At 30.4% G+C, this 27,251-nt stretch overlaps 1 protein-coding gene across 9 annotated transcripts; it reads left to right on the forward strand.

Moving 5' to 3' along the window:
* The first annotated feature begins 3,209 nt into the window (after positions 1–3,209).
* Positions 3,210–27,128, forward strand: LOC134712870 (phospholipid scramblase 1-like). 9 transcript variants are annotated; one of them, XR_010106330.1, is made up of 12 exons: positions 6,755–6,843; positions 9,472–9,580; positions 15,329–15,445; positions 16,099–16,176; positions 17,926–18,065; positions 18,667–18,831; positions 19,439–19,600; positions 20,437–20,490; positions 21,853–21,881; positions 23,577–23,604; positions 25,056–25,079; positions 25,986–27,128. XR_010106330.1 is itself a non-coding variant. In XM_063574847.1 (11 exons), exons 2-9 carry the CDS (start codon positions 9,502–9,504, stop codon positions 21,862–21,864), a joined length of 807 nt encoding a protein of 268 aa, XP_063430917.1. In that variant the 5' UTR covers positions 6,755–6,843; positions 9,472–9,501; the 3' UTR covers positions 21,865–21,881; positions 25,056–25,079; positions 25,986–27,128. The 9 variants fall into 9 exon arrangements, 8 of the variants coding, with proteins under 8 accessions (XP_063430914.1, XP_063430913.1, XP_063430917.1 ...); XM_063574847.1 differs by lacking the exon at positions 23,577–23,604; XM_063574848.1 differs by lacking the exon at positions 21,853–21,881.
* The last annotated feature ends 123 nt before the right edge of the window (positions 27,129–27,251 follow it).

The raw sequence follows: 27,251 nt of genomic DNA on the forward strand, positions 1-27,251 counted from the left end.
ACAGACATTCTCTACCTATAACTTTTGAATAACAAAAAAATCTTCAAATTTTCATGTCACTATTATTAAATATTTGAATTGAAGACAAAGTTAAATTTTTCATGGAAGCATACTAAGGTATTTGTTTTAAGTTATTGCATAAAAGATGTTTAGTTTAATTTTAAAAATGGTATATTATTTTTATTTTATAATCTTTACATTGATACAGGGGGCAATACTTGACTCCTGCTGTAATTTTATACATTGGAATATCTTTATGAATGTGTATCTTTTTTTCCTGTGCAATGTTTATGGCAATTTGTTATTTAATAATTAAACTTTTTAATGTATAAAATTGGTTTATTTATCTTGAACTTATTAACAACTCTGTTTTATTTATTAACCTTCAGTCATCAAAATGTTTTGAGGGATAACAATCCAATGGCAGCATCAACTGTGTATAAAGACTATGTTGAACATTATATGTCACATTATACTATGAAAAAGGATACAAGAGATACAGGATAATCTGTCTCATATCTTACATCTACATCTAGAAATTGATATAGCCGAGGACAAAACTTAATAAAAGGGATGAGTTTAGCTTCCAAATTGTAAGCTCTCCATTATGATGTTGCAAATTCCATTCATAGTGGATCCTCCCATGGATAGAAAAAAGTGCCTGTGTCTCCCCATTATGATTTCTTTGATAGACAGTAACAGGTTTCAAAGAAGCTACTTAACTTAACCAGTGATAAAATTAAAGACCCCGTTCAAAGTTTTACAGACTTCATCACCACTTGGTTGACTATTAGCATTATCTCTGTCACATATACGTTCTGATTATTGTTGCTTCAATGGCACCCTCTTTACCTTGATTGTGACATCATTGAATGAGAATAGTTATCAAAGGTATCGTCTACATATGACTAATCAGTGACGCTCTGAGAGATCCCTGGCTCATATCAAAACATTTATAAAGCCAAACACATACAAAGTTGAAGAGCATTGAGGATCCAAAATTCCTAAAAAGTTGTGCCCAATACGGCTAAGGTAATCTATGCCTGGGATAAGAAAACCCTTAGTTTTTCGATTAAATTAAAAAAAAAAAAAGAAATTTATAAGTGTTGACTACTGGGCTGGTGATACCCTTTGGGAGGAAACGTCCACCAGCAGTGGCATCGACCCAGTTGTGTAAATAGTTATCAAATGTATCGGGATTATAATTTTGTACGCCAAACGCGTGTTTATTCTACATAAAACTCATCAGTGACGCTCATATAAAAATATTTTATATAAAGCCAAGCAAGTACAATGATAAAATGAATATTTATTTTCTGTGAGTAACATGACGGGTACAGGATATGGCCTTGTCAGTTTGTTTTAGATTGATGAGTTTGATTGTCCCTTTGGTATCTTTCGTCCCTCTTTCAGAGCGTTGTAGTCATCATAAGATTTTGTTGAGATTTTTCTTGCGTGGATTTTTATGTAGCATTTAGTTTGTTTTATTTTGTTAGTCTTATTTTGTCATTCCCTTGTCAGTTTTTATTGTCTCGCCTGCAATATATGAAACATAGGTATTACTATGCCGCGGCTGCTGCAGCGTAAACTATTTGTATAAAACTTTATTTTTTAGAAGGAAGAAGACATTGACGCTTCATATCTTATGCTACACAGTTTCCATCAACCATATTTCCATTGACCCCATTCTCTTGTTCAGCGACTGCTTCAGAGAAAAAAAATGGTTTTTGTCATTTGAAATTCTCACTTAATATGAGTAAAAGGACAATCATATTTGGTATAATAGTTCCTTCCAATGTCTACATGTCCTCCAGTCATCTGACCTCGACCTCTTTCATGGAACAGTGATCAAGGATAACATTTTATGACAAGGTCCATTTCTCAAATACTATAAGCTGAAGGTCAACTCTATTCCTGTATGGAAGAATTGTAATGGGTACATGTCAATCTGGCAGGTTTCATCTACCTTGACCTCATTTTCATGGTTCATTGGTCAAAGTTATATTTTTGTATTTTTTTCAGTTTATCTAGTACTACTTAAGTATAAGCAATAGGTCAGCTTTATGTGGTGGATGGGATGATTATAGATCTTGTTTACCCCTCCATCCTTGTTGACTCCTCATTTTATGTAACATTAAGTCATGTATAAATAGGAATTATAATAACATTATATATATAGCACTTAATTAATGTCAGCTGGTTATAATAACTCCAGCTACCAGTTAAAGTGTGATGCGCAACATAATTTATAGAGGTGGAAGAAAGCAAATGGACATATTAAAAATTCATCCTAAGTTAAGCAGAAGCTGACCCTGCTGTTGAAACAGTTTTAAAGACCTTTTAACTGCTCACATACACAGGCACTTGTCTCAAATTTTTTTCCTGTATATTTTTACTTTATATTACACAAGGTACTTATCTCGCATTTTTTAAAAATGTCAGCTGGTCGCGAAAAATCCTTGCTATGCCGATTTCTCGATTGTCAACCCCACTAAAACTTGTTATGTTGTAAATCTCATGCTGAGTTCACACATAATTCGAATTAGTTTAATTCGTATTCGAAACGTTTTACTTCATATTAAACGTCAATTCTAATTCGAATTACTATGCCCGTCAAATTAGCTGTACTGTCCTAACTTTTAATTTGTATTCACAAAAGCGTATTTCTAATGGGAATTAGCCAATTCGAATAAATTCAAATTAAAAAAGAAGGGTGTGTGAACGCGATTTGCGAATTGAATTTCGCATTTGATTTGAATTCAATTTGAATTAAATGTCCGTTTGAACGAGGCATAAATTGATTTTTCTACGCTACTGACGCAAGTATTTTAACGTGAGTTATTTTCTTTTCGGCATACATATTTTTTTCAAACTTTTTTTTATTAGTTTTCATTATATTTTTGGAGCGTATTTGAAATTATGGTTTAATGAAATAAAAAAAAATATTATCTCTTTTTTTATTTTAAAATTTAACAAAGCTTTCGTATACATAGCCAATGGCACTAAAAAAAAAAATTTAAAAAAAAATTAAATTTAAAAATAATAAATAAAAAAAAATTAAAAAAAAAATTAGATTTTTTTTTTATTTGAAATAATATTGCAGTAGTCAGTATAAATGTATTGAAGATTGAAGTATAAAACCAGCTTAATAAATAAATAAATATCCGGTTTGAATTTCACGAATAATTTTGCATAAACACCGACTACAAGGGGAGATAATTCACAGGAATACGGTGCACCCTCAAACCACGCCCAAAATTTGTTTGTAAACAAGTTTCATTTGGAATTGACATTTTAGTAAGTTTTTGTCGAATATAATGTTGTATGCAATTACCACGCAGTAATTAACAACTAATTACAGAAAATAATCTATAACAAATTAAATACGTAAGCCCGGTAGGTGGAGGAAATGCCAAAAAATAAAATTCAGAGACTACACCCCAAAAATTAGATAGTAAATACCCCCAAAAATAGCAAAATAATTTAATTATGAAAAATTAACATGTTTGAACAACCCCTCAAATGAGGGATATCCCTTAGATCAGGGACTGTCCTTCAGAAAAGCAGCCAAAATGACTTGTAAAAAAGAAAAAGAAAAACTTAGATTTTTTAAATTCAATAGACCACTTTCGAGTTCATCCGTCACCGGAAAAAACTCGTCAATTATACGCGCCTTTATCACCTTCATCTGTGCGTTTAGGGGCGTCGTCACTTCCTTACAATGTTGAGCGAGTGGTTGGAAAATTATAATTCTATATTGTACGAATTATTCGGCAAATTGAATTCTGAAAATAGACAATCAACACTGCTGTCATTAGGGAATTGTCAGTAAGTACCTACAGAGCAACCATTATTTCTAGTTTATCCTGCACAAAAACAATCACTTAGACGCTTGATGAACGTAAATAGTGCAGGGATACAGGCGAGCCCCTCTATCTGGTAAATGACGTCATAAAGGCGTGCATAATTGACGAGTTTTTGCTGGTGACGGATGAACTCGAAAGTGGTCTATTGAAAGGGAAAAAATCATATTGACAACTGGTTGATCTGGCTTCATCATGTTCATATATTATAACTGTCTATTTTTGGATACAGGAAATTAATTGTGCAAGGCTAATTTGACAAATAGCTTGTTTTATGAAATTATCATCTGCTTTTTAGTTGAACTGTCATTAATAAAGATTTACAATGTAGTAACTATGTCATCTTAGGATTTGCGGTTAGTGGTGGATCCAGAGGTGGTTTTAACCGCTTTTTCGTGACGATCAATGCATTTAAATGGGGACATAGATAGTTAATAAAAATGGCAATGCCTGTTTGTTTTGTCTAGAGGGAAAATAATTCGACATTAAAATCAGATAAGGTCAGTTGGCCAAGATTACTGGCAGATTGTGTATCAACTGTGAAACTGTAAGAATGTGATTTTCCTTGAAGTCTTGAATCAGTTTATATTCTGGAAGAATTGCAGCTTGTAGCTTAATTTGTCAATATGTCTAAAGTAATACATATGTAACTAAAAAATGAAGATGTGGTATGATTGCCAATGAGGCAACTCTCCACAAAAGACCAAAATGACAGAGAAATTAACAACTGTAGGTCACCATACGGCCTTCAACAATGAGCAAAGCCCATACGGCATAGCTATTACAGGCCCTGAAATGACAATGTAAAACCATTCAAACAAGAAAACTAACAACCTTATTTTTTTTGTACAAAAAATTAACAAAATTTAACACATAAACAATAACAACCACTGAATAATAGGCTCCTGACTTGGGACAGGCACATCCATACACAATGTGACAGTAATTTGTTCTTTTGTGGATAGTTGTCTCATTGGCAATCATACCACATCTTCTTTTTTATATTAAACATGTACATTTGTGAATAGACTTGTAAGTATACTTAAGTATGCCATATTATTTAGTTCATGGGATTTACAACAAGATACATTTTTGTGTGGTAGCATGGCTTTCTACATGTAAGTCCGTCTGTGTCATTGTCATTCCATCACTTGGTCATGTAACTTCATATTTGGAACAACTTTTCTAAAAGAGGGGTCCACTTATTTTTAATACAAACTTCATAAACATTTAATACCAGATAGTTATATATGTATAGATCTTTGGGATAAGTTTCTGCAAGTAATAGAAATGTGTGCCCTTTTATACTAAAATGTCTTTTTACAAAATACATATATTTTTTTCACTTAAAATGTCACCCTAATAAAAGGAACAATCATTATTTTGAGGGGTTACCCTTCATTTGCAAGTTTTTTCCCGAACCTGATCAAAGCCATTAAACCAGCATTATCATAAATGTTAAATTAAACATACAGCAAATGTATGAAATGAAGCTTTGTAAAGAAGGAACTCCAATTTGAATAAGGAGCACACTACTGTTCCTGTTACAATCTGAAATAATAGTAAAGAAATAATGAAAACAACAGCCGAACAGGACTGGTTATATATTTCATGCATCTGAAGCACTTTTCTGGATTTACATATTCATGAGGCACACTCAAAGACAAATATTTAAAAGCAAAGAATGTATTAAAACTGAAACAAAGAGCTATATAATTAATGGTGGATCCTAACCTAGGCCAACTTTGCCTGTTATTGTGTTTATAAGAAAAGGTTGTTAGAATGTAGGACAGAAAAATAACAACAAAAAGTCACAATTCAGTTTTTGAGATTAATTCTTTGAATAAGAAAACACTTATTTAAGAAAAACATTTTTGCATTTTTCTTGAACTATTATTTATATAACGTTTGTAAAGCCGCTTTGAAAACACAATTAAAAAAAAAAATTCAATATTTTTTTACAGATGTTTATAAATTTTTATTTTTTAGTTGTTGACAAAAATGGTAGATGTTAAAATCGTTTTTGTAATTTGTATCATAATGTTAATCAAAATATTCATGAAATTAAATTTAACTTTCCTTCCAAATAACCTTTTCTCGACGAAAAAAGTCACATGTTCGCATCCATCTTTTTGTACAAAATGGCGGTGGCTTATTTTGTTTGTTGACGCTACCGATCTTTCATTGTATTGAAGTATATATAAGGTATCAAATTCAGTCAGAATTGGTATTCTTTAACTGTGATATACAAGCTTCCTGAAAACCTATATATGTATAGGTTAAACATAGCTTTACGGGGGGAAATGAGTTAAAAGACAAAAAAATATGATTATCACGTGATTGTCTATGCCTGAAAGCATTGTTCGGCCTGGCTACGGGGATGCCTCAACACATTGTTCGGCCTGGCTACGGGGATGCCTCAACGCATTGTTCGCCTTGAAAGGGTTAAATAAAAACAACCCTTGGTTACTAAAAATGATATTCTCGTAAAAAATTATAAGATATTTATAATTTCAACAAAATGTATATATATATTATATATAATCAGTCTAAATATTAAACAGCCCAAGATGTACAATGTTAGAGCTGTAAATTATGATATTTATTTAATATATATATACAATGTACAGTGTACATACATGTATAGTATATATATGTATTGATAATTTGCAATAAGTAATTTGATAAATTTACTTCCTATGAGTTAAATCCGACTATTTAAAGTTTCACCTATGATTTTAATTGTACTTGTTCAATGTAATATTAGTTTAATTTAGTAAAAATAAAAATGTCGGGAATTAAAGTGTCCATTTAAATCAGGCGTGAGTGTTAAATACATGAGGTAAAGTATGTTGTTCCAGTATCTAGGCACAATAGTAAATAAAGAGTTTTCAATTGTATATTAAAAAACCGGCAGATAATCTATAATTAGCTCCCAGGTCAATAACTGAATATCTCTGGGTTAATATCAGCCATCCAGGTAAGAGGATAATTTGGTTTCAGATTAGAGGATAATTGATAAAATAATGTCACATTTGTAACATTTGTAGAACCTAAATGACCATAATGTATTTATATCTTTATTAAATTAATAGACATGTTAACTTGTGATGTAAATAAGTTATTACAACATATATAAGCTACATTTTGAAATGATACGTAGTAAGATATCTAGGAAATACTTGTAGAACAGGTAATGGATGTTGTACCTTTAACATGTTTAAAACAGCTTTGTTAATGGTGAACTAGCATAACGATAAGTGCATTTTGTGAGTTTAAAATGCATTTACTTTTACCTCATTTATTTAAAAGAAAACATGGGTTGTTCAGTTCATTGTGTCCTTTAGATAATCATTATTGTTTAATTAGGTAGGTTGTGTCCCTTGCTCAATGCAAATTTGTCTTTGAAGATGCAAAGCATTGTCTTGTTGGTGCATCTTCTTTTAATCAGAGATATTTCAACCCACTTATGTATTTCCTTTCCTTGTGAGAAAAATTGTCCCTAATAAACCACAAAAGCCTAAAAGGGTGTTCCAAATATTTAAATATTATATATATATAAAGAAATGATGTAACATTACAATGTATTTATAAAGTATTAACATAGTCTTATGGGGAAGGTATTACGTAGGACCTATTTAATAATCCCAACTACTGTTCAAAGTGTGTAAACACACTGCACAGAAGTTCTCCCATATTGATTATTTGAGCTAAAACTGTATTTATAACTGAATTGAAGGAAGTTTAACTGAAATGGGGAAACATATTGGTAAATGAACATCATACAATGTATTACAGAATAGAAACCTGTAAAATTGTAAAAATAAACAATTGTTAAGTTTATTTGGAGTACTAGAAAAGAACTCTCTAGGTTATGTAGGAACACTGACAAATTATAAAAGTCTGATATAATCATATGATGCAAATGAGACTGTCAACAAAACTCTTTTGAAGCAACACAAATAATAAGGTCAAAAAGCAATCCTTATATTAAGTTTATATTTCTCATCTGGTTATTATCAAAGGCAAAGGGTTGTTGGGGTATACATTGTAATTATTTGGGTTGAACTTGACATTTAAACTTCTTTAATCCAACTTTTTGCTATTATGGTAAGAATGTGTATGTGTAGCTAAAACATCTGAAACCTTTCCCTTTTAATATATTTTGGATTTATAAAAATCAGAACTATTTAAAATTATTTTTATGTTAGAAATATACTTTTAGCTATAATCCAATGTAATCATGAATGATGATTATGTTATTTTATAGATGAATAAATTTGACAAATATCTGATGCATTAATCATATTAATAACTGGTTTTAAACATACATGTACATCTATGTGCAGTACTTAGTAAAAGTACTGACATCTGACTAGTTTCAGTTTTTTTTATGATTATCATATATATTATGAATTCATTATTATTCATGGGATACCAATGTTTGTGCATTATGTGGGTACAGGTGAACCACAAATTTAAATGTTCAACAAATAACAAATTTCCCATAGGCTTGTTACATATATATTGCAGACTTTTTTCTATACCTTTGAATCAATATCCATGAAAATTTGTACCCAACAAAATGAAAGGAATCACAGTATAACAATGCCCCTTTCTCATCCTACTTTCTCACCCTTACCATCACACATTAACAACCTTACTACCTGTTACAGTGACTTTTTCCTCCCACTCATTTTAAAGAAGTAGGTAGTCACTCCTAGATTTGCTCAAAAGTTAGTTTTCTGTACAGTTGTTTGAAGTCTTGAATTTCACAAGACACATGAGCATCAAATTTTCTTAGATAATTTTTAGCACTTTAGTGCAACATGATAAGATGTTTATTTCTAGGAAACATAATGTATGGCAGATATGCTTTAAGGATGGCTGTAAATATAAGAATCTTCATCATTTTAAATAATTCTTAAGTAAAGCAAAAAAAGGAAGGTTAAAACTATTGAATAAAATGATATACTCTCCTTTAGTTCATATTAAATTAAGATTGAAAGTTACTGATAAAATTTCCAGACACTTGTTCGTAACAATAGAACAAATGAAGGCTTTTAATCGTGTTTACAGTGGGGAAATCACTTTATAAAGTTTTTTTTTAAACAATTGTTTAAAAATATTTTTTAAACAATTGTTTAAAAAAACATTTCTTAATTCCCTGAAATAGTCCTACATGTACATGGAGGATATGCTGTGAATTCATTATTATTCTTGGAGTAGCAATTTTTGTTGATTTCTCAGGTATACATGTACATGTAGAAAAAATGTACATGTAGAGTTACAGTAAACCATTTAAAATCACAAATTTGAGTTGAAATAGCGTTGAAAATACAGTTTTCCTCAATCAGCTATATTTTATTATCAATTATAAAAAAAATGTCATATTTAATTTAAAATTGCTGTTGGATCTCATTGACACATTCTCCAAATTATTTACGCATACAATCATAATTTAAAAAAAAAAATTAATGTCTGTTGTTAATGTTGGTATAAATGACATAAATCAGTGTTTATTTTTGTCAGGAATTATTCTACTACAATGTATAAGAAAAGAAATATAAAACATGCAATTTATGTATACATATATTTTATTTTTCAGTATTTTTGGATATAAATAATAAAGTGAAGAATGTCCTATCCAAAGGCAGAAATGGCAGCTGGTGCAGTACCACCAGGCCCCGCCCCTGTTGTGGCACAACCAGGAGCAGGTAGGAAACTTTATATAACATCTTAATTCGTCTCAAACATTCATGTTAAATAATGTCTGAAGACCATCTTTTGTCAAGCCTGCAACTTTTGTTGCAGAAAGCTCTCCATAGGGATAGTGATCCGGTGGCAGCAGCTACAGTGAAGGCGTTAGCTAACTTTTTAAAAGCTTTATATTTTAGAAGGTAGAAGACCTGCATGCTTCATACTTTGTATATAGATGCCTTATGTTACGAACTTTCCGTCAGTCACATGTCCAATGTCCTTGACCTCATTTTCATGGTTCAGTGACTACTTGAAAAAAAGTAAAGATTTTTGTAATGTTAAATTCTCTCTTATTACAAGTAATTGGATAACTATTTTTGGTATGTGCGTACCTGCAAGGTCCTCATGCCCGTCAGACAGTTTTCACCTGACCTCAACCTCATTTCATGGATCAGTGAAGAAGGTTAAGTTTTGGTGGTCAAGTCCATATCTCAGATACTATAAGCAATAGGTCTAGTATATTCAGGTGTATGGAAGGACTGTAAGGTCTACATGTCCAACTGGCAGGTGTCATCTAACTTTGACCTCATTTTCATGGTTCAGTGGTCAAAGTTAAGTTTTTGAGTTTTGGTCTATTTTTCTAATACTTTATGCATTAGGTCAACTATATTTGGTGTTTTGAAATATTTTATGATCTATATGTCTGTTATGCAGGTTTTATTTGACCTTGACCTCATTTTCACAGTCCATTGCTAAGTGTTAAGTGTTTGTGTTTTGGTCTGTTTTTCTTTATTTATAAGCAATAAATTAACTATAATTGTTGTATTGAAGAATTGTTAGCTGTACATGTCTGTCTGGCATGGTTAATCTGACCTTGACCTCATTTTCATGTTTCATTGATCAATGTTTCGTTTTCTTGGTTAATGTTGAGTTTATGTGACAGTTGTAATAAAGCTTTATATTTAGGTCTATTAACATAATATCAATGATTAGTAAAGAAGGTGAGGCACTCTTGTTGGTCTTACTTGGAGTGTTGTACATCAAAGGGCAGTCCATTATAGAAACCATTATAAATGGCTGACGACTTTGGTTTAGAAGATTCTATCTGAATATTGTATTAAATCAATTGTTCCAAGGGAAAAATAAAAAGATTGGAAGTTAGAGCAATCTTGAACTACCTATTTTCAGTCTATAGAAAAAAACCTATTTCTGATGTTTATTTTTCAATCAACACTCACATAAGAAAAAAAAGTCAAACATTCAAATAACTTGTTAATATAAAAAAGAAGATGTGGTATGATTGCCAATGAGACAACTGTCCACAAGAGACCAAAATGACACAGACATTAACAACTATAGGTCACCATATGGCCTTCAACAGTGAGCAAAGCCCATACTGCATAGTCAGCTATAAAAGGCCCTGATAAAACAATGTTAAACAATTCAAACGAGAAAACTAACGGCCTTACTTATATATAAAAAAATGATTGAAAAACAAACATGTAACACACAAACAAACAACAACCACTGAATTACAGGCTCCTGATGTTTATTTCTATTCACAAAGATAAAAACTACATGAATTCCAAACTTAATCCAATAGTTATTACAATGAAATAAACCAATAACTAAGTTGCTGTTTAAAGATATGCAGCAGATAAATTTACAAATGATGGCAGGTGAGATCTGCAATAGTGTGCAGCTAATATTTATCTTGTAACGGGTAAACTCATTGTACATCTACATATCAATGTATACATGGGAAACTTCAGTTGTCAAAATTTATTTGTCATTTGAATTCTTTGACACATGGAAATAGTTGAAGTCTCATTTGAGAATATGAAAATAAAGTTTTACCCGTGTCCGTCTGTACGTATGAACATAAATGTACGTCTGTCTGTACATTGGTACATCCAAAAGTTGGTATCCAATCTCTAACTTCAGTTTACCTTAACCAAATGCTATGAAACTTATACACAGTGCTTACTACAACAAAATGCAGATCATGAATGATTTTTTTCGGGCTTCGCTTTATCTGTTCTAAAGTTATGCCCCTTCAGAAATGAAAAAAAGTTGCTGACATTTGTGTTTCAGTTCTCTAAATTAATTTTGCATCAACCACATTTTATGAAACCTATACACAATACTTATAACTACAAAACTCAGATCAAGTACAAATTTATATAGGGTCACTTTTACTGTTCTTCAGTTATGTCCCTTTATAACTTTATATGAAATGCAAGCGGGGGACACATTCCCCATTTATTAATTTCTCCATTGTTTGACTATTGAAGTTTTACTGTATATTAACTAAAACATTTTAACTCTCATGTTTTCATATTGTAACAGCTTATTGCTAATGCTATTAGTGGTTGTTTCTGTTACTTATGTCTGTATACAGGAATCTTCTGTGTGAGAGTTTAAACTATATATGATCATCTGAACCATTGTGGTAAATACATTTCTCTAATTCTATGGAAATTTATCGCTTTCCTAACCCATTGTATAAAAAAGATTAATCAACGTGTGGTTGCCGGTGATCTCAGATCATCATTGGATGATTTTAGAGGTCATGACCTTTTTAGCTAACTGGATGAATCAAAATATGCTAACAGGTGTTAATGAAATTGACAACTTCGTGCAATGTGAAAGGCACTCGAAGGGGATTTTCGGTTAACAAAAAAAGAAAATGTATTGTTTAATCATTAGAGAAACAGATTCTTACATAGTTACTCCTGAATTATCGGATTTATCCAATCTTGAGAGTTAAATTATAAATTTTAAAGTCCTCGCCGAGGCGGCTCGGGCTTTAAAATTGATAATTTAACTATCTCGATTGGATAAATCCGATAATCAACTGGTACCAATGTAAGAATCTATATGTATCTTGCAGTTACATCTACAAAATAATTCGAATTTAAAAAATAGAAACGTCACAAAACTTACTAATTCTCTGAATTTTTTGTTATCAATTTCACTGGGTAAAATATATGTTTATATTGTGCAGTAGAAGTGAGAAGACACATGGTTTAAGTCTAAACTTGTCTAATAGCTGTTGAGCACAACAAAATAGCCAAAAAGATTTGCATCTACAGTTGTACGAGAAAGTACAGAAATGCATGTAGCAAGTTACTTATCACAGTTACAATGCCAAAATGAATATTCTAAAACTTAGTTGAAACAATTACGAATGAACTAATACTGAGCAAGCTTACATATAAACATGATAATTGAAGAAACACAAGTATGCATACTATTATATTTTAAGATATTTTGTACAATTTTAATGCTGCCTTAAATTTGCTTGTGTTTAAATTTGAAGCTTCGACTAATGGAATGCTAGCATGATGCTATGTAGAGGCATACAATGGTCTTGTGCATGCTGATTTACTACAAGATTCTAATTGTTGTTCATTCATTTTACATCTAACTCTGTTGCTTTGGTTTTATATTAAGTAATTATAGTATAATTAAAAGCTGATTTAAAGTAATAATGAACTTTGTCTTCATATATTTTATAAAATAATGATGTGCCACCCGAGACATATATTTTGTAAAATTATGATGTGCCACCAGAGACGCATATTTTATTACAATTGTATTTAATGTATGTCTCTGGTGCCACTTAATAATGGAAGAAACAGAAACATTTTGGCTAATACAAAAAATCAGGAGCAATAATTAGAATCTTGTATAGCAAATAATAATTGCATTGTATGTCAATAAGAAAAAGAAAAATGTGTCTGTGGATCTTGGAAGGACTTGTTCTGCCTATTTGTAATGAGCATGATTTATAGTCAAGAGTTTGAAAGTATATATGTGTCACCTATTTTTCTAATTAAATCTAAATGGCCAACATCATACAAAACTTGGTAGGAATATCAGATGGAGACCGTTTTATATCTATACAGTTTAATTTCTAGATTATCACTTCTTTGGAAATTGGTATTTTGATTAATATCACATTTTAAACAGATTTAAATGCTTAGTTAAAAATTATAAAATACATGTATTTAGACATGTTTACTATGTAAATACAGTTTATTGTATGAGTAATTGTGGAGAAATTATGTTTTTTTATTGCTTACACAAGACAATTTACAATGTCCAAAACATAAAACCTGAATACAATGATGACTTTCCAAACAATATATATACATTTAAACTCTAGGTTTAGGTTTGCATTATAGATTTTTCATGTTATGTTGTAAATCATTGCACTGTAGTTAGTTTTTTGTCTGATTGACTTACTAACAATGTTCTAACTGTAAGCCACATGCTTTTATTGTGAAATTATTCCTCCTTTTTCTTTTGGTGTTGTGAATAAGATTTCAAACAAGAAGTATATTACATTAAATGTTTACAATGAAAAAAAAATTAAGACATGATTTGAATTTCAATTTGTTTTGTTCAAAATCAATATTGGTTTTTTGGTTATTTTCTAAGGTAAAAAAGCATGTTGATCTTCCCATGTGCATGTATAGTATCAAGGCATTCCTTTTTGAAGTAGCAATATAACTCTGATTTTTCAGTTCTTTTTAAAATACTCTTGTATGCTTCTCTTTCTTTTACTGGGGACATCATCATTTTTCATTACATTTGTTAAGTTTCCTCCTTGATTTGTGATGAAAACACGCATTATTTTTCCTCCAAACACTGAGATCTGTGATGAAAACAAGCATTTATTTTCCTCCAAACACTGAGATCTGTGATGAAAACAAGCATTTATTTTCCTCCAAACTCTGTGATTTGTGATGAAAACAGGCATTTATTTTCCTCCGAACACTGTGATTTGTGATGAATACAGGCATTTCTTATCCTCCAAACACTGTGATTTGTGATGAAAACAGGCTTTTCTTTTCCTCCAAACACTGTGATTTGTGATGAAAACAGGCTTTTCTTTTCCTCCAAACACTGTGATTTGTGATGAAAACAGGCTTTTCTTTTCCTCCAAACACTGTGATTTGTGATGAAAACAGGCTTTTTTTTCCCTCCAAACACTGATTTGTGAAGAAAACAGGCTTTTCTTTTCCTCCAAACACTGATTTGTGAAGAAAACAGGCTTTTCTTTTTCTCCAAACACTGTGATTTGTGATGAAAACAGGCATTTCTTATCCTCCAAACACTGATTTGTGATGAAAACAGGCTTTTCTTTTCCTCCAAACACTGATTTGTGAAGAAAGCTGGCATTTTTTTTTACAAGTTCCACTGCCAATATTTGTGCAGACGAAATAAATATAATACAAGGTTTTATAACTTGCTTGAAGGAATTGAAAAAAACTATTAGTTGTACAGTACACCTATAAAATGTTTTGTAAGTGAATATAAATTAAAAAACCATTATGTTGGGTAATTCTAAAAAGGTTGATGACCGTAATTAAAGATATATAAACTTTTTATGAACAAATGGAATTGGGAGATACATTAAAAAAAAAAGATAGCACCCACAAAAAAATAAAACCATAAAAGACATGATACAATCAGAAGATACACCATATTTGCTGAGATGTCAACTAGATATCCATTTCAATGAGACATGCATTATAATAGAAGAAAAACAGAGAAAAAGAGTATAAAAACCTTTAACAGAAGTTAGTTTTGGAAAAGTGATTGAAATCTTTTTTTCCTGTTCACTTGATGTGTTGGTTTTACTTGCTATTTATGTGTGATGTCTTTAGATATTCTTTTCTTACTTTCTTTATTTCATTCTCTTTCATGTTTTGTTTTGACTTTTGATGTTGTAACTTGATGTTGTACCTTTACAGCTGCACCTGGACAATGGGCCGCGGCAGGACAAGCCCCTCCAGGATGTCCAAAGGGACTGGAATATTTGGCCAGCGTAGATCAGTTGTTAGTTAAACAGAAAGTTGAGGCAATAGAGGGTATGTATATATATATTTATAGGTACGTCAGGACAAAGTTGGGCGACGGTTCCACAAGGTGAATTTTCATGTCCTAAAGGATTAGAATATCTAGCGTCTGTTGATCAGCTTCTTGTCAAACAAAAAGTGGAGGTTTTGGAAGGTAAAATTAACCTTTAAAGATTTTTCTCTCCCAGAAGTATGATCTTTTGAGATATGAAATTCAGAGAGATATCTTTATTCAAACACATTTGTACACATAACATGCATAAGAGAAGGCTCCTGGAATCCAATTTTCAAAACAAAACAAAAATGGATAAAAAGACTGTCCTACTAAGCAGCTTCTTCAGTGATCTAATTCAGTTATAAATATCTGCTGAATCAATACACACACAGTTTATCTTATACTAATCATTCAATTAGAGATTAATTAAGAAATGAATAATTAGAGTACTGAATATTCTACTGAAAGACAAAACAAAGAAACTGTGATGTCATAATATAAATATTAACCTTATTTCATGCAAATTTTGAGTTTCAACTTCTGCAAATGAAATGTTCTCAATTAAGACAGTTATAAATGTATTATTGAAAGTTAAATGGTTTTGATTTTATAACACTAGAACATTTTGTAAATTGCATCATCAAAAATTAATTCTGTTTATTTTTTTTAGCCATAACTGGATTTGAAACAAACAACAGATATGAAATTGTGAATTCTCTGGGACAGAGGGTATACCAAGCTGTAGAAGGTACGATAGAATGTAGCATGTCATCAAATATTGAATTATACAAACCTGAAATTAACCTCCTCAATTCTTTAAAAATAATTTGTATCTGATGTCTCGTTCACACGGACATTTAATTCGATTTGAATGCAAATCAAATTCGTTTATCCCATTCACACACTCTTCTTTTTTGATTTGAATTGATTCGAATTAACTAATTTGAATAAGTCAATTCCCAATAAAAATACGTTTTTGTTAATACAAATTAAAATTTAACGTTTGGATAGTAAAGCGAATTTGATTCGCATTGCAATTCGAATCAGAATTGATGTTAGAATGTAAAATGTTTCAAATGTGAATTAAACTAATTCGAATTAGTTAATGCGAATCGAATTCAAATTACGTGTGAAATCAGTATGAGTCAGACAGTAGATTGGGAAGATTCTTGGACTTTATACCCTTCTTATGTACTTAGATTTTTGATTATTGGCCCAGTTTTCAAGTTGGTCCAAATCGGGGTCCAAAATCAAACTTTGTTTATTTCATAAAAAAATGAATAAATTGGGTTCTTTGATATGCCAAATCTAACTGTGTATGTAGATTCTTAATTTTTGGTCCTGTTTTCAAATTGGTCTACATTAAAGTCCAAAGGGTCCAAAATTAAACTGAGTTTGATTTTAACAAAAATTGAATTCTTGGGGTTCTTTGATATGCTGAATCCAAACATGTTCTTAAATTTTTGATTATGGGCCCAGTTTTCAATCTGGATCTTAAATTATTATATTAAGTATTATGCAATAGCAAGAAATTTTCAATTGCACAGTATTGTGCAATATCAAGAAATCTTCAATTGCACAGTATTGTGCAATAGCAAGTCTTTTCAATTGCACAGTATTGCGCAATAGCAAGAAATATCTAATTACACAATATTGTGCAATAGCAAATTTTTTTTTTTAATTAGAGTTATCTTTCTTTGTCCAGAATAGTAAGCAAGAAATATCTAATTGCACAATATGCAAGAATTTGTTTAATTGGAGTTATCTTTCTTTGTCCAGAAGCAACTTAAAAATCTTTGTTATATACAATATACAATGTATATTCACTTTTTACTACCAACTGATAAATTAAAACAATCTTTACCATTCAGTGATACCAAGCTCTTTTTTTTTACATCTTAATATTTTATGATGTATTTAAATGAGTAGTTATTGTTGCAAACTCCATTTAGTAATTTGATTTGAGATCAGTTTTGGAATAAGGGAAAGGGGGATGTGAAAAAAAATTGGGTGGGTGGGGATGGGTGAGTCAATTTTTCTCATTTGAAATTTCATAAATATAAAGAAAATTTCTTCAAACATTTTTTTGAGAGGATTAATGTTCAACAGCATAGTGAATTGCTCAAATAGAAAACAAAAATTTTAAGTTCATTAGAACACATCCATTCTGTGTCAGAAACCTATGCTGTGTCAACTATTTAATCACAATCCAAATTTAGAGCTGGATTCAGCTTGAATGTTGTGTCAATACTTGCCCCAACTGTTCAGGGTTCAACCTCTGCGGTCGTATAAAGCTGCGCCCTGCGGAGTATCTGGTTTAATTTGAAAACTAATTCCAATAAAAAAAGATTATATAATACTTATGGAAAAATTAAACCAGAGCTGCTCATTATGAGTTTGCGTTAGATAAATTTGTTCTCTTCCACACAGTGTACATAATACCTGCCAATAACTTTCAAATCTTTAAATAGTTCTTCAGAGTTTTGTAATGTTTCAGACACCTGTTGTTGTACAAGAAACTGTTGTGGATCCACTAGACCTTTTGATATTAAGATCTTAGACAATAGAAATACAGAAGTTATACATTTATCTCGAGGCCTCAGATGTAGTTCTTGTTGGTGTCCATGTTGTTTACAGGTAGGATATACAAATAATCTTAGCATCGTAGAAAAAAAACTTTGTATTATATCTTTAATTCTTTGATACCATGGTCTATTATTGGTAACATACAGTAGGTATTGTATTTGTCATTTCCATTTTACAGAGCATCACTTAGGTGTAAAATGTTGATTACTTAATATAATGCCTGCCCATGTTAAAATGAGCATAGAACACACATGATAAAATCATGTCTATTCTAAAAGGAAAATTTAGAACTTTTAAAATTTGAAACAGACCTTTAGATGTTTTCTTAATGCAACCATTTTGATTGATGTATCTAAACATTTTAGAAAAAAAACACTTTTTAATAGATAAACAGAACTTTTCAAAGGATTTTATTTTAACTTTCTAGCAAGCAACACTTCAAAACATAAATTTTGTGATCTCAGTTGTTGTTCAAAATACAACTAATATTGCAAATTTAAATTGTCAAGGCACCCACATGATCTCCATGTTCTATTAGAATTAGAACATGACTAAGTTTACAAAGCCTAAGGAATGTCATATTAGAATATCTTTTTAATACTTGATGAGGCTTGTAGATATTTCACTATTCTTTATATTCTGTATTTTACAGCGAGTGACAGTTGAAGCTCCACCTGGCCAGGTTGTAGGATATGTTTCCCAGGCTTGGAGTATGTGTAAACCCAGATTTAAGATTGAGAATGCTGAAGGAGAGACTGTACTGAGAATCAAGGGACCATGTTGTCAGTGGGAGATGTGTGGGGATATTGAATTTGATGTATGTTAAAGTATATTAATATGAGATGTAATATTTAATTTGACTGATAAGGTTCATGTGATTAGTTTAATCAGGTTCACATTTATAAAACATATTCAAAGGTGGATCCAAGGGGGCATGGGGAGGCTGCTCCCCATCCCTGTTTTTGTGGGGAAAATTTGGTTGATCATATAGGGAATCATTGAAGCATGACTGGAGCAGCCCCTAAGGTCAGTCAGCTGCCCTACTTTATAAAATAAGCTCTGGATCACCCACTAATATTATTGTTGATTGGTAATTAAATAAATAGTAATTTTACATGTTGTTACATTTAGACTTTTAATTGATATTTTTTTGAGTAGCATATTTAAAATCCTGATAAAAAAATTGCTGTACAAAAGACATTAAGGCTAGTAAAATTATGTATAAGGACATTCAAGACAGAAAAAAGAGCCTGAATTCAATTTGTATTTCCTTTTAGAGGACAGTTATATCCTAGAAATTGCCATGGCAAAGCAAATCAATATTTGTAACCAAAATATTTCAAACAAATGTGAGAAAGTAGAAAACTCACTGTATGTTTTTCTTCTACAACTTCTATGACATTTTGTTTATTACATTTACACAGGTACATACAGAAGACGAAACGACCTTTGTAGGCCGCGTCACTAAACAATGGACAGGACTGGGTAAAGAATTGTTCACAGATGCTGATAACTTTGGAATCTCTTTCCCTGTAGATCTGGATATTAAAATGAAAGCTGTTATGATTGGTGCAGTATTCTTATTAGTACGTATTCGTTATTCTAATCGGATTTTGTATAATGCTTAGTTCGTTTCTCGTATGTTTCATTTTAATGTTGTGTCGTCATTCTCTTATACTTAATTCGTTTCACTTGGTTTTGGTTTATGACCATGATCAGGTTTTTTTCTATCAAGTTTATGAGTTTTGAACATCGGTATACTACTGTTGCAGTTATTCTCTTGTGAGGAAGACAGTTGCTATAATTTGTCTAGTATTGTTATGCCCTGTCTTTAATAGTAGAGGGCATTGTATTGTTGGATCGACAGATCTGTCTATAAATGTGAGTGAGAAGATGTGGTATGATTGACAATGAAATTTATATCCATAGTAGACCAAATGACAGAGAGACTAACAACTATAGGTCACTAGGTCACAGCAGAGCCTTCAAAACAATGAGTAAAACCTATCCCTCGTAAACAGATTTAAAAGGCCTCAAAATAACAAATGTAAAACCATTCATTAAAAAAAACCTCAGGGCCTGATTTATGTACAAAATGATGAACAAAAAAATCCAAAGATAATATACTGCAACACAGAAATAGTAAATATTAAAGAAGGCATAAGAATAGTTATTTCAAGAATAAATGTGCCATAATTGTAAATACTGTTTTTTTTGCAATCAGATATCTTTTTCATGTCATTATCAAGTTATTTCCCTTTTATCATTCACCGACCAAATGTGCAAGTGAAGACTAAGGAAGGATATTTCAAAGTTTTGATGTGATCCTAAAGACTTACAGACCACAAAAATTCTTGTTTACCTTGGTTTGTTCACCACATTTAAAATATGCTATTTTATGAATTTACTTTTTTACTTATAGGATTTTATGTTCTATGAAAATAACAAGAAGAAGAACCAGAAAGATGCCAAGAAGGTATGATTCAATCAATGTATACCATAGTATCAATCACTCTTTGTCTAACACAGTTAAAAAAAACACCCAGTTTTTGATATCGTTATCATAAGGATATATAGATGAAAGACCTATAATACTGAGCTTGTCTGTATGTTTGTGTGTCTGTCACAAATTTTGTCAGCTCACTAACTTTAAAATTCCCATGAATTTCGGTGATGAAACTTAGCACTTAGCAGGATTATTCAACACTACTAAACAGTGTGTCATACAAGGAAGAAAACTGAAAGACATATCAAAAATTGTGTTCAAATTACCTGTCCCTTTCCATATGTTCAAATAAACTTTGTAAACATCAACTCATGAATTCTGTTAGTGACATATCCGATAACTCTTTCAAAATATGCTTAGATATCAAAATTAAGCAAAGCGAAAACTTTATGAAAAGGTTAGTTCAAAAACCTATGAAGCAATGTAATGTAAAAGACTCAGTAGCTGGTTATTGTTAGTTCATAACTTTTTATCTTTGTTTTGTGTAGGAAACAGGCAATGTTTCAGATAATGCAGTAACCGATATCTAGGTAGAACAAAGTTCAACAATATTTTTTTATATACAAACTGGATATATTTGGTCATTGGTTCTACAGATTTATTTAAACTTAACTATTTCATTCAAATACAGATAAACACTTATATATGATTACTTATAAGAAAAGCATGTTTAGAAAACTTAGGTAGTGTTTGGAAAAACAGATTATGATTAACTGCATGTATATAAAGTGCATGTTCATGTAAAATACTGGTTATTTATTAATGTATCATTTTTGTTTGAAGATTAAATGTAAGCAGGCTGGACAGAGTCATTGTTTTTATCTTTAACTAATTTATAAAACCAAATTAAAAAAAACAAGTTACTAATTGTAATATTAAAACCTGAATAAACTTATTTGTATATGTATGTTTTTCAATCATTGAGTTGATAATAAAATCACAAGAATAACATTAAAAAATAAGAATAAAATTTAAAAAAAAATGGATAACATGAAATCTATTGCATACAAATTTTTATCACATAACAGACAACTTTTCTATCATGATAAGTCGGTTACTGTTAATTCAGAAGTTTTTGTGTGCATTTATTATTGCACTTTTATGAAGAAAGGACAAAACTGAGATTAGTTAATGCTATTTCACAAAAATCTGCATATAGATATATGCACCAGATATCAGAATGAGTGTTTTTATAATAGAGATACTCACCAAAATCCCATTATTTGCACCAATAAATGGCTAACAATAATTTAAGTATTTACAGTGATCTGAATGATAGAAAGGGGATTTTTATTTATATAGTATAATCATAAAATGGAATTTTGTTTACAGGTCATGGGATAAAAACATGCCAATATTGGGTTGGTACACATTCATTACACATGTAAATCTATAATCATAATATTCTAGAACTGTGTGCTGCATTTTAATTAGCTAGTATTTCTATGTCTTAGTGCTGTCATTGAATGTGTCAAGCTAGGAATGCTATGTCTTAATGCTGTCATTGAATGTGTCAAGCTAGGAATGCTGTCTTAAATGCTGTCATTGAATGTGTCAAGCTATGAATGCTATGTCTTAATGCTGTCATTGAATGTGTCAAGCTAGTAATGCTATGTCTTAATGCTGTCATTGAATGTGTCAGTGTTATACTACTTCTAAACTGCATGCTGCTTTTTAAAACTAGAAAAAGAAAATACAGCAAACATGATTTGTTAGAACTAATGCTAGATCCTTATGATAATAATGATAGAAAAGAAACTTCTGTCATTTAGCCATAGTATCACTTTATCCTAATTTCCTTTATGATAATATACCTAGATGAAATATTATAGTTGATTTTAGTGGCTATGATGGCTTTCTATAATATTGTTTAAGAGATTTACTATTTACTTTAAACTATTTTGAGTCAAACTAATTTTGTAATTATTCAAATTTTTTTGGTAAGGACATTTTCTATTGAAAAAGCCCAATGAAGAGCTATGTAAAACAACTTGCAATAACATGCCTTCATAGAATGTGTCTAAGGTATGCATGTAATACTGCAAAAATCTTAACTTTTTTGTATATGTTCTTGATAAATATTACTTTTCATCTCATTGTGATTCCAACATGGTATTTATTTTCATTTTATTTGACTGTTGATAATTTAAGACCTGTAAAAAAATGCAGTATATTTTTTACTGTGACTGAAAACAAATAGATTGTTTGACATTTCATGTTTCTCATAACTTAACCTAGAAATTACTGTGTTTTCCTATATGCATTTTGTTTTGTTGTTAATTGTTTGAAAAGTTGCAAATTTTTATGTTGTTTTTTTTTATTTTTCTCAATGTAGTTGAAAAATGGGTAGTTTTTTAGATTCATCATTTGAGTTAAATAATTTTGGTAAAGAAATAAATTTTGATTAGATATTTTCTGTTACAAACAGAGGCTGCTTGTTACTCATGCAAATGATATAATGTGATGGCTCTTTTATATATATGTGTTTCCAGTGATTAGTTTTATTATAAAACTTTTGTTGAATCGGATAACATACCGGTACTGTTTTCTCTTCTAACTCTTCAGGGACAATAGATACATAACCAAAACCTTTACCAAACTATCTTGTTAGTATATTTCTCATTTAATAACCATAGCCTAGAATATCTAGACCTTGTTATGTTGAATGTTGGACTTCCCTTATTATTATCCAGTGAATATTCCTCAAGTTGCTGCAAGCATTCCATACATTCCTATAAACTATTTTAACTTTGCTATATTTCTGTGAAAAAAATCCCCATATTAAAATTAATAATTTTCCTTACAATAGTACTACACAGCTATGCTGACTCTTGCATTCAATACAATGCATGCTTTATTTCACCAAAGCTCATATGAGTTATATGTATCCTAATAATCAATGCCATCAAATAAACTTAATAACAAGAAAAAAATACAGATAAGTTATGTTACTCAAGAAAATAATGTGTCCAATGAAGGCAGTAATGTTATGTGTCATGCTAAAAACATACAAATAGAATATTACATTGTGTATAATTATGACATTTTGTTTACAGGTTACAGGATAAATACACACTTATATGGGTTGGTACATACATACATACAATTATATCACTGTAGATATGTCAGAAATGTGTCCTATTTATTGGCTTCTAGTACTTTTATTTTGCATGTAGACATAATTTATTGGTACATGTAGGTACTTTTATGAGATAACCAATTCCTGTAGCTGCATGACCATAACCTATTTGTTTTATATAGCTTTAACACATGTAGTTTATATGTTAATGCAGGATTTTGTATCATTAGTTTTGGTGTCTGTGCATTTCTCTTTATTTTATTTTTTAATCCATGACTGTAATAGTTTGGTCTATTTGAAAAAAGTAAAACCACAAAAGTACTGAACTTAGAGGAAAATAAATTCGGAAAGTCCATAATCACATGGCAAAATCAAATAACAAAACGCATAAAAAACGAATGGACAAGATCTACATCACTGCTTTAGCAACTAGGGTTTCATGTCAGTTCATTTCTCCAGAAAACTTTTTATACAGTACAATTTGGTTCATTATGATTGATTGATTGATTGTCTTTATTGCCACCTTCAGCACTCTTCTCTATTTCATGGTGTCCGGTTTTTGTTGGTAGAGTACCATGACCTTCAGCTGGAAAATTGAACATCAAAGTTAATAAAAATTGGTTCTAACTGCATATTTTTCTCATTAAAATAACAAAAAAAAACATTTTTTTTTTACATTTTTCACAGGCCTTGTCAGTGCATATTAACTTCAGTTTTGCAAAAAGGCACAAGTAGAAATTTTACCCCATAAATAACTTGACATCTGACAAACACATTATCAGTCTACGATACAGACTGACCTATATATATATAGATATCTGTCACAGTAACATATTATCAGTCTACGATACAGACTAACCTATATATATATAGATATCTGTCACAGTAACATATTATCAGTCTACGATACAGACTAACCTATATATATATAGATATCTGTCACAGTAACATATTTGTTCAATGGAACTGTTCCTAACAAATTATTTGTTATTAATGTGATTTAATTAAATATTAAATAGTGATTGATTATGTCATTATAAACTCCTTAAGATAGTCTGACATATACATCTATGTCATTATAGATGCCTTACAGACTGACCTTCTATCATTGTAATAGGTCAAAATCTCAAAGGTTTTATAGATAGTAGTCTCCTCATTATGAGAAAAAACAAAATGAGCTAACCAAATAAAAAACATATAAAACTGAATTTACTCAGTTTTGGATAATGAAAATAGAATCTTAAAAAATCTTATGTAGATTTTTTATATAAAATCAATACTCTTTCACTCCTCGGAAATATGTTCATGACACACAAATGGAAGTTTTAAACGACCTTGACTGGCTATATAGCCCTTGCACAGTCTGAAATATATTCATAAATGACCCCAAAAGGGAAATGGTTAAAAATATTAATGATACCACATATGCTTTGATAGTTACACCTGTTTATTTCAGATGTATGATTAAAGGCAGATCTAGGTATGCCTCTCACAGTATTTCACACACAAAATACTCACCACAAATACACCTCTGCCTCCTCTGGAATATCTTCTTATTGTCTTCTCAATACTTTAATACATGTGTCATTAATTTACTTTGCTGTGTTGTGTGCTTTTTCCTCAAATCAATTTAGTTTTTTTTTCAACCTGATAGAAAGGATAAGAAAGAAAGATTTGATGTTAAGAACTTATGCACCTTTTTGAAGTTGTTCAGTTACTAACATCTAATAACCAGTTACTAACCTTGTGACAGGCAATGAAAATTCTTCATTTTTAGAACATAAAACACTATATATTTATACTTCTTTGGCATTCCAACTTTTAAATGTGATAGTTCCTGTTATGCTGTTGATGTAATAGAAAACAGTCCAAATATTTAAACTTGTCACATTAAACTTGTGCATGATGGGCAATTGAAAGTGTGTTATATGTGTGGCATCAGGTATTGCTTATACAAATGTCTGCATTGCAAGCTTTAGTAATGGTTGCTGTATTATTTCAGTAATTTGTTACAGATTCTAGATTTATGCTTTCATAACTTCATCAAAATGTGTATTGTTTGTTCTTTTTTAATCACTTCTCTCTCTAAATGTTTCTAACAAATTTATAGTGCATTTTAATTAAATATACTTTGTAAAAATAAAAAGCAAACAGGAAATGTCTAATGTTCAAGTATGACAGTAAAGAAATGAAAAACATTCTTGTTTTAAAACTAACATTGACAAATCTTTTGTGAAAGACTTCAGGCATTGATGTATATATTTTCCATTTTGCTTGTAATTTATCAATCTTTAAAAAAAAAAATGCTGTTCTATATATAAATAAGTTTTTAGCTTAAATTGAATTTCAGAGGCAATATTAAATAACTGTTTTTTTCTGATTTCAGATGAAACACTGATGTATCAGTTGCCTTGAGAAGAATCTGCTGGAAGAAGAACTCATTTATTCTGCACAATTTCATGTCTTTCAATGTAGATTTACTTTACTTCAGTTTTGTTACTGAATTCCTTGAATCACTATTATTTTGTGAGATGCTGTTAGATATATATCATAAGTTTATATCAGTTTTACTTGTATTGTTTCAAGTTTCTTATCTATTTAAACTTTATCATGAAAAACTTGTTGCAGCTTTTTTAAATCAAATAATGAAAATCTGAATTGTGTTAAAATGTCATCTCATGTAAATTTCAGATCACCAAAAAATTTAAGGTTTAAAAGAAAAGAAATAGAAAAAAAATTAGAAATCAAAATGAACAAACCACAGATTAAAAAGATTTACAACTATACGTATATCATCATGTTACATAATTTAACCATGAATCGGGCTTAATACATAACTGAATAAAAAAGGGTTATAAGCTTATAAATGTAAGCATTATTCATGTAATGTCGCTTAGTAAATTTATTTATCCTTTGAAAATATGACTATTAGCCTTATCATTATATAGAATTGTTCACATTGTAATTCATGTAATTTTTGTATGCCTTACTGTGATTAACCAGTTGGTTGTTATTTGAGAAGACATATATACAATGTAGTATCAAGAAATAAGGGGCATTGAATGTCTTATTTAAGAAAAATATTCAAATCTTAATAGACATTTATTATGATATTCATTTTCACTGAACTAGTACACATTTTAATTTAGGGGCCAGCTGAAGACCGCCTCTGGGTGCAAGATTTTCTAACTGCATTGAAGACCCATTGTTGACCTTTGGCTTCTATCTGCTCTTTGATTGGGTTATTGTCTCTTTGACATATTTATCATTTCCAATCTCAGATTTATGTAATCATAAATGCACAATAATGTATTGCTGGCATTTGTAATGAGTTATAAGTTTTATAAGATTAAACATGGGACAAGATTTCTGTGATTTCACCCAAAAAATATTTCATTAATAGTATTAAGGGTGGCAGATAAGAATCCCCCTTTTGCACATTTTTTTTATTGAGATATATTTGTTCATCCAATCTGTAGTTAGTTAATCTTCATGTATCTGATAGATGTAAGCCCATTTAAAGTCATTAAGTTTTCATCTTGAGGGGGTTTCTATGCTTTTTAGACTACAGTTTCTTTACCGATATAGTACCCATATTTTGTACTTCGGGTCTATTTCTGACTAAAATTTGTGGGTTTTTAGGTGATGCTGT

The sequence above is a fragment of the Mytilus trossulus genome, chromosome 3 (assembly GCF_036588685.1).
Source record: "Mytilus trossulus isolate FHL-02 chromosome 3, PNRI_Mtr1.1.1.hap1, whole genome shotgun sequence".
NCBI classification, from domain to species: domain Eukaryota; kingdom Metazoa; phylum Mollusca; class Bivalvia; order Mytilida; family Mytilidae; genus Mytilus; species Mytilus trossulus.

Coding starts and splice junctions, on each gene's coding strand:
- LOC134712870 (XM_063574844.1), top strand. CDS start 9,502: ATGTCCTATCCAAAGGCAGAAATGGCAGCTGGTGCAGTACCACCAGGC. Junction 15,446..16,098: donor GAAAGTTGAGGCAATAGAGG/GTATGTATATAT, acceptor TATTTTTTTTAG/CCATAACTGGATTTGAAACA. Junction 16,177..17,925: donor GGTATACCAAGCTGTAGAAG/GTACGATAGAAT, acceptor GTAATGTTTCAG/ACACCTGTTGTTGTACAAGA.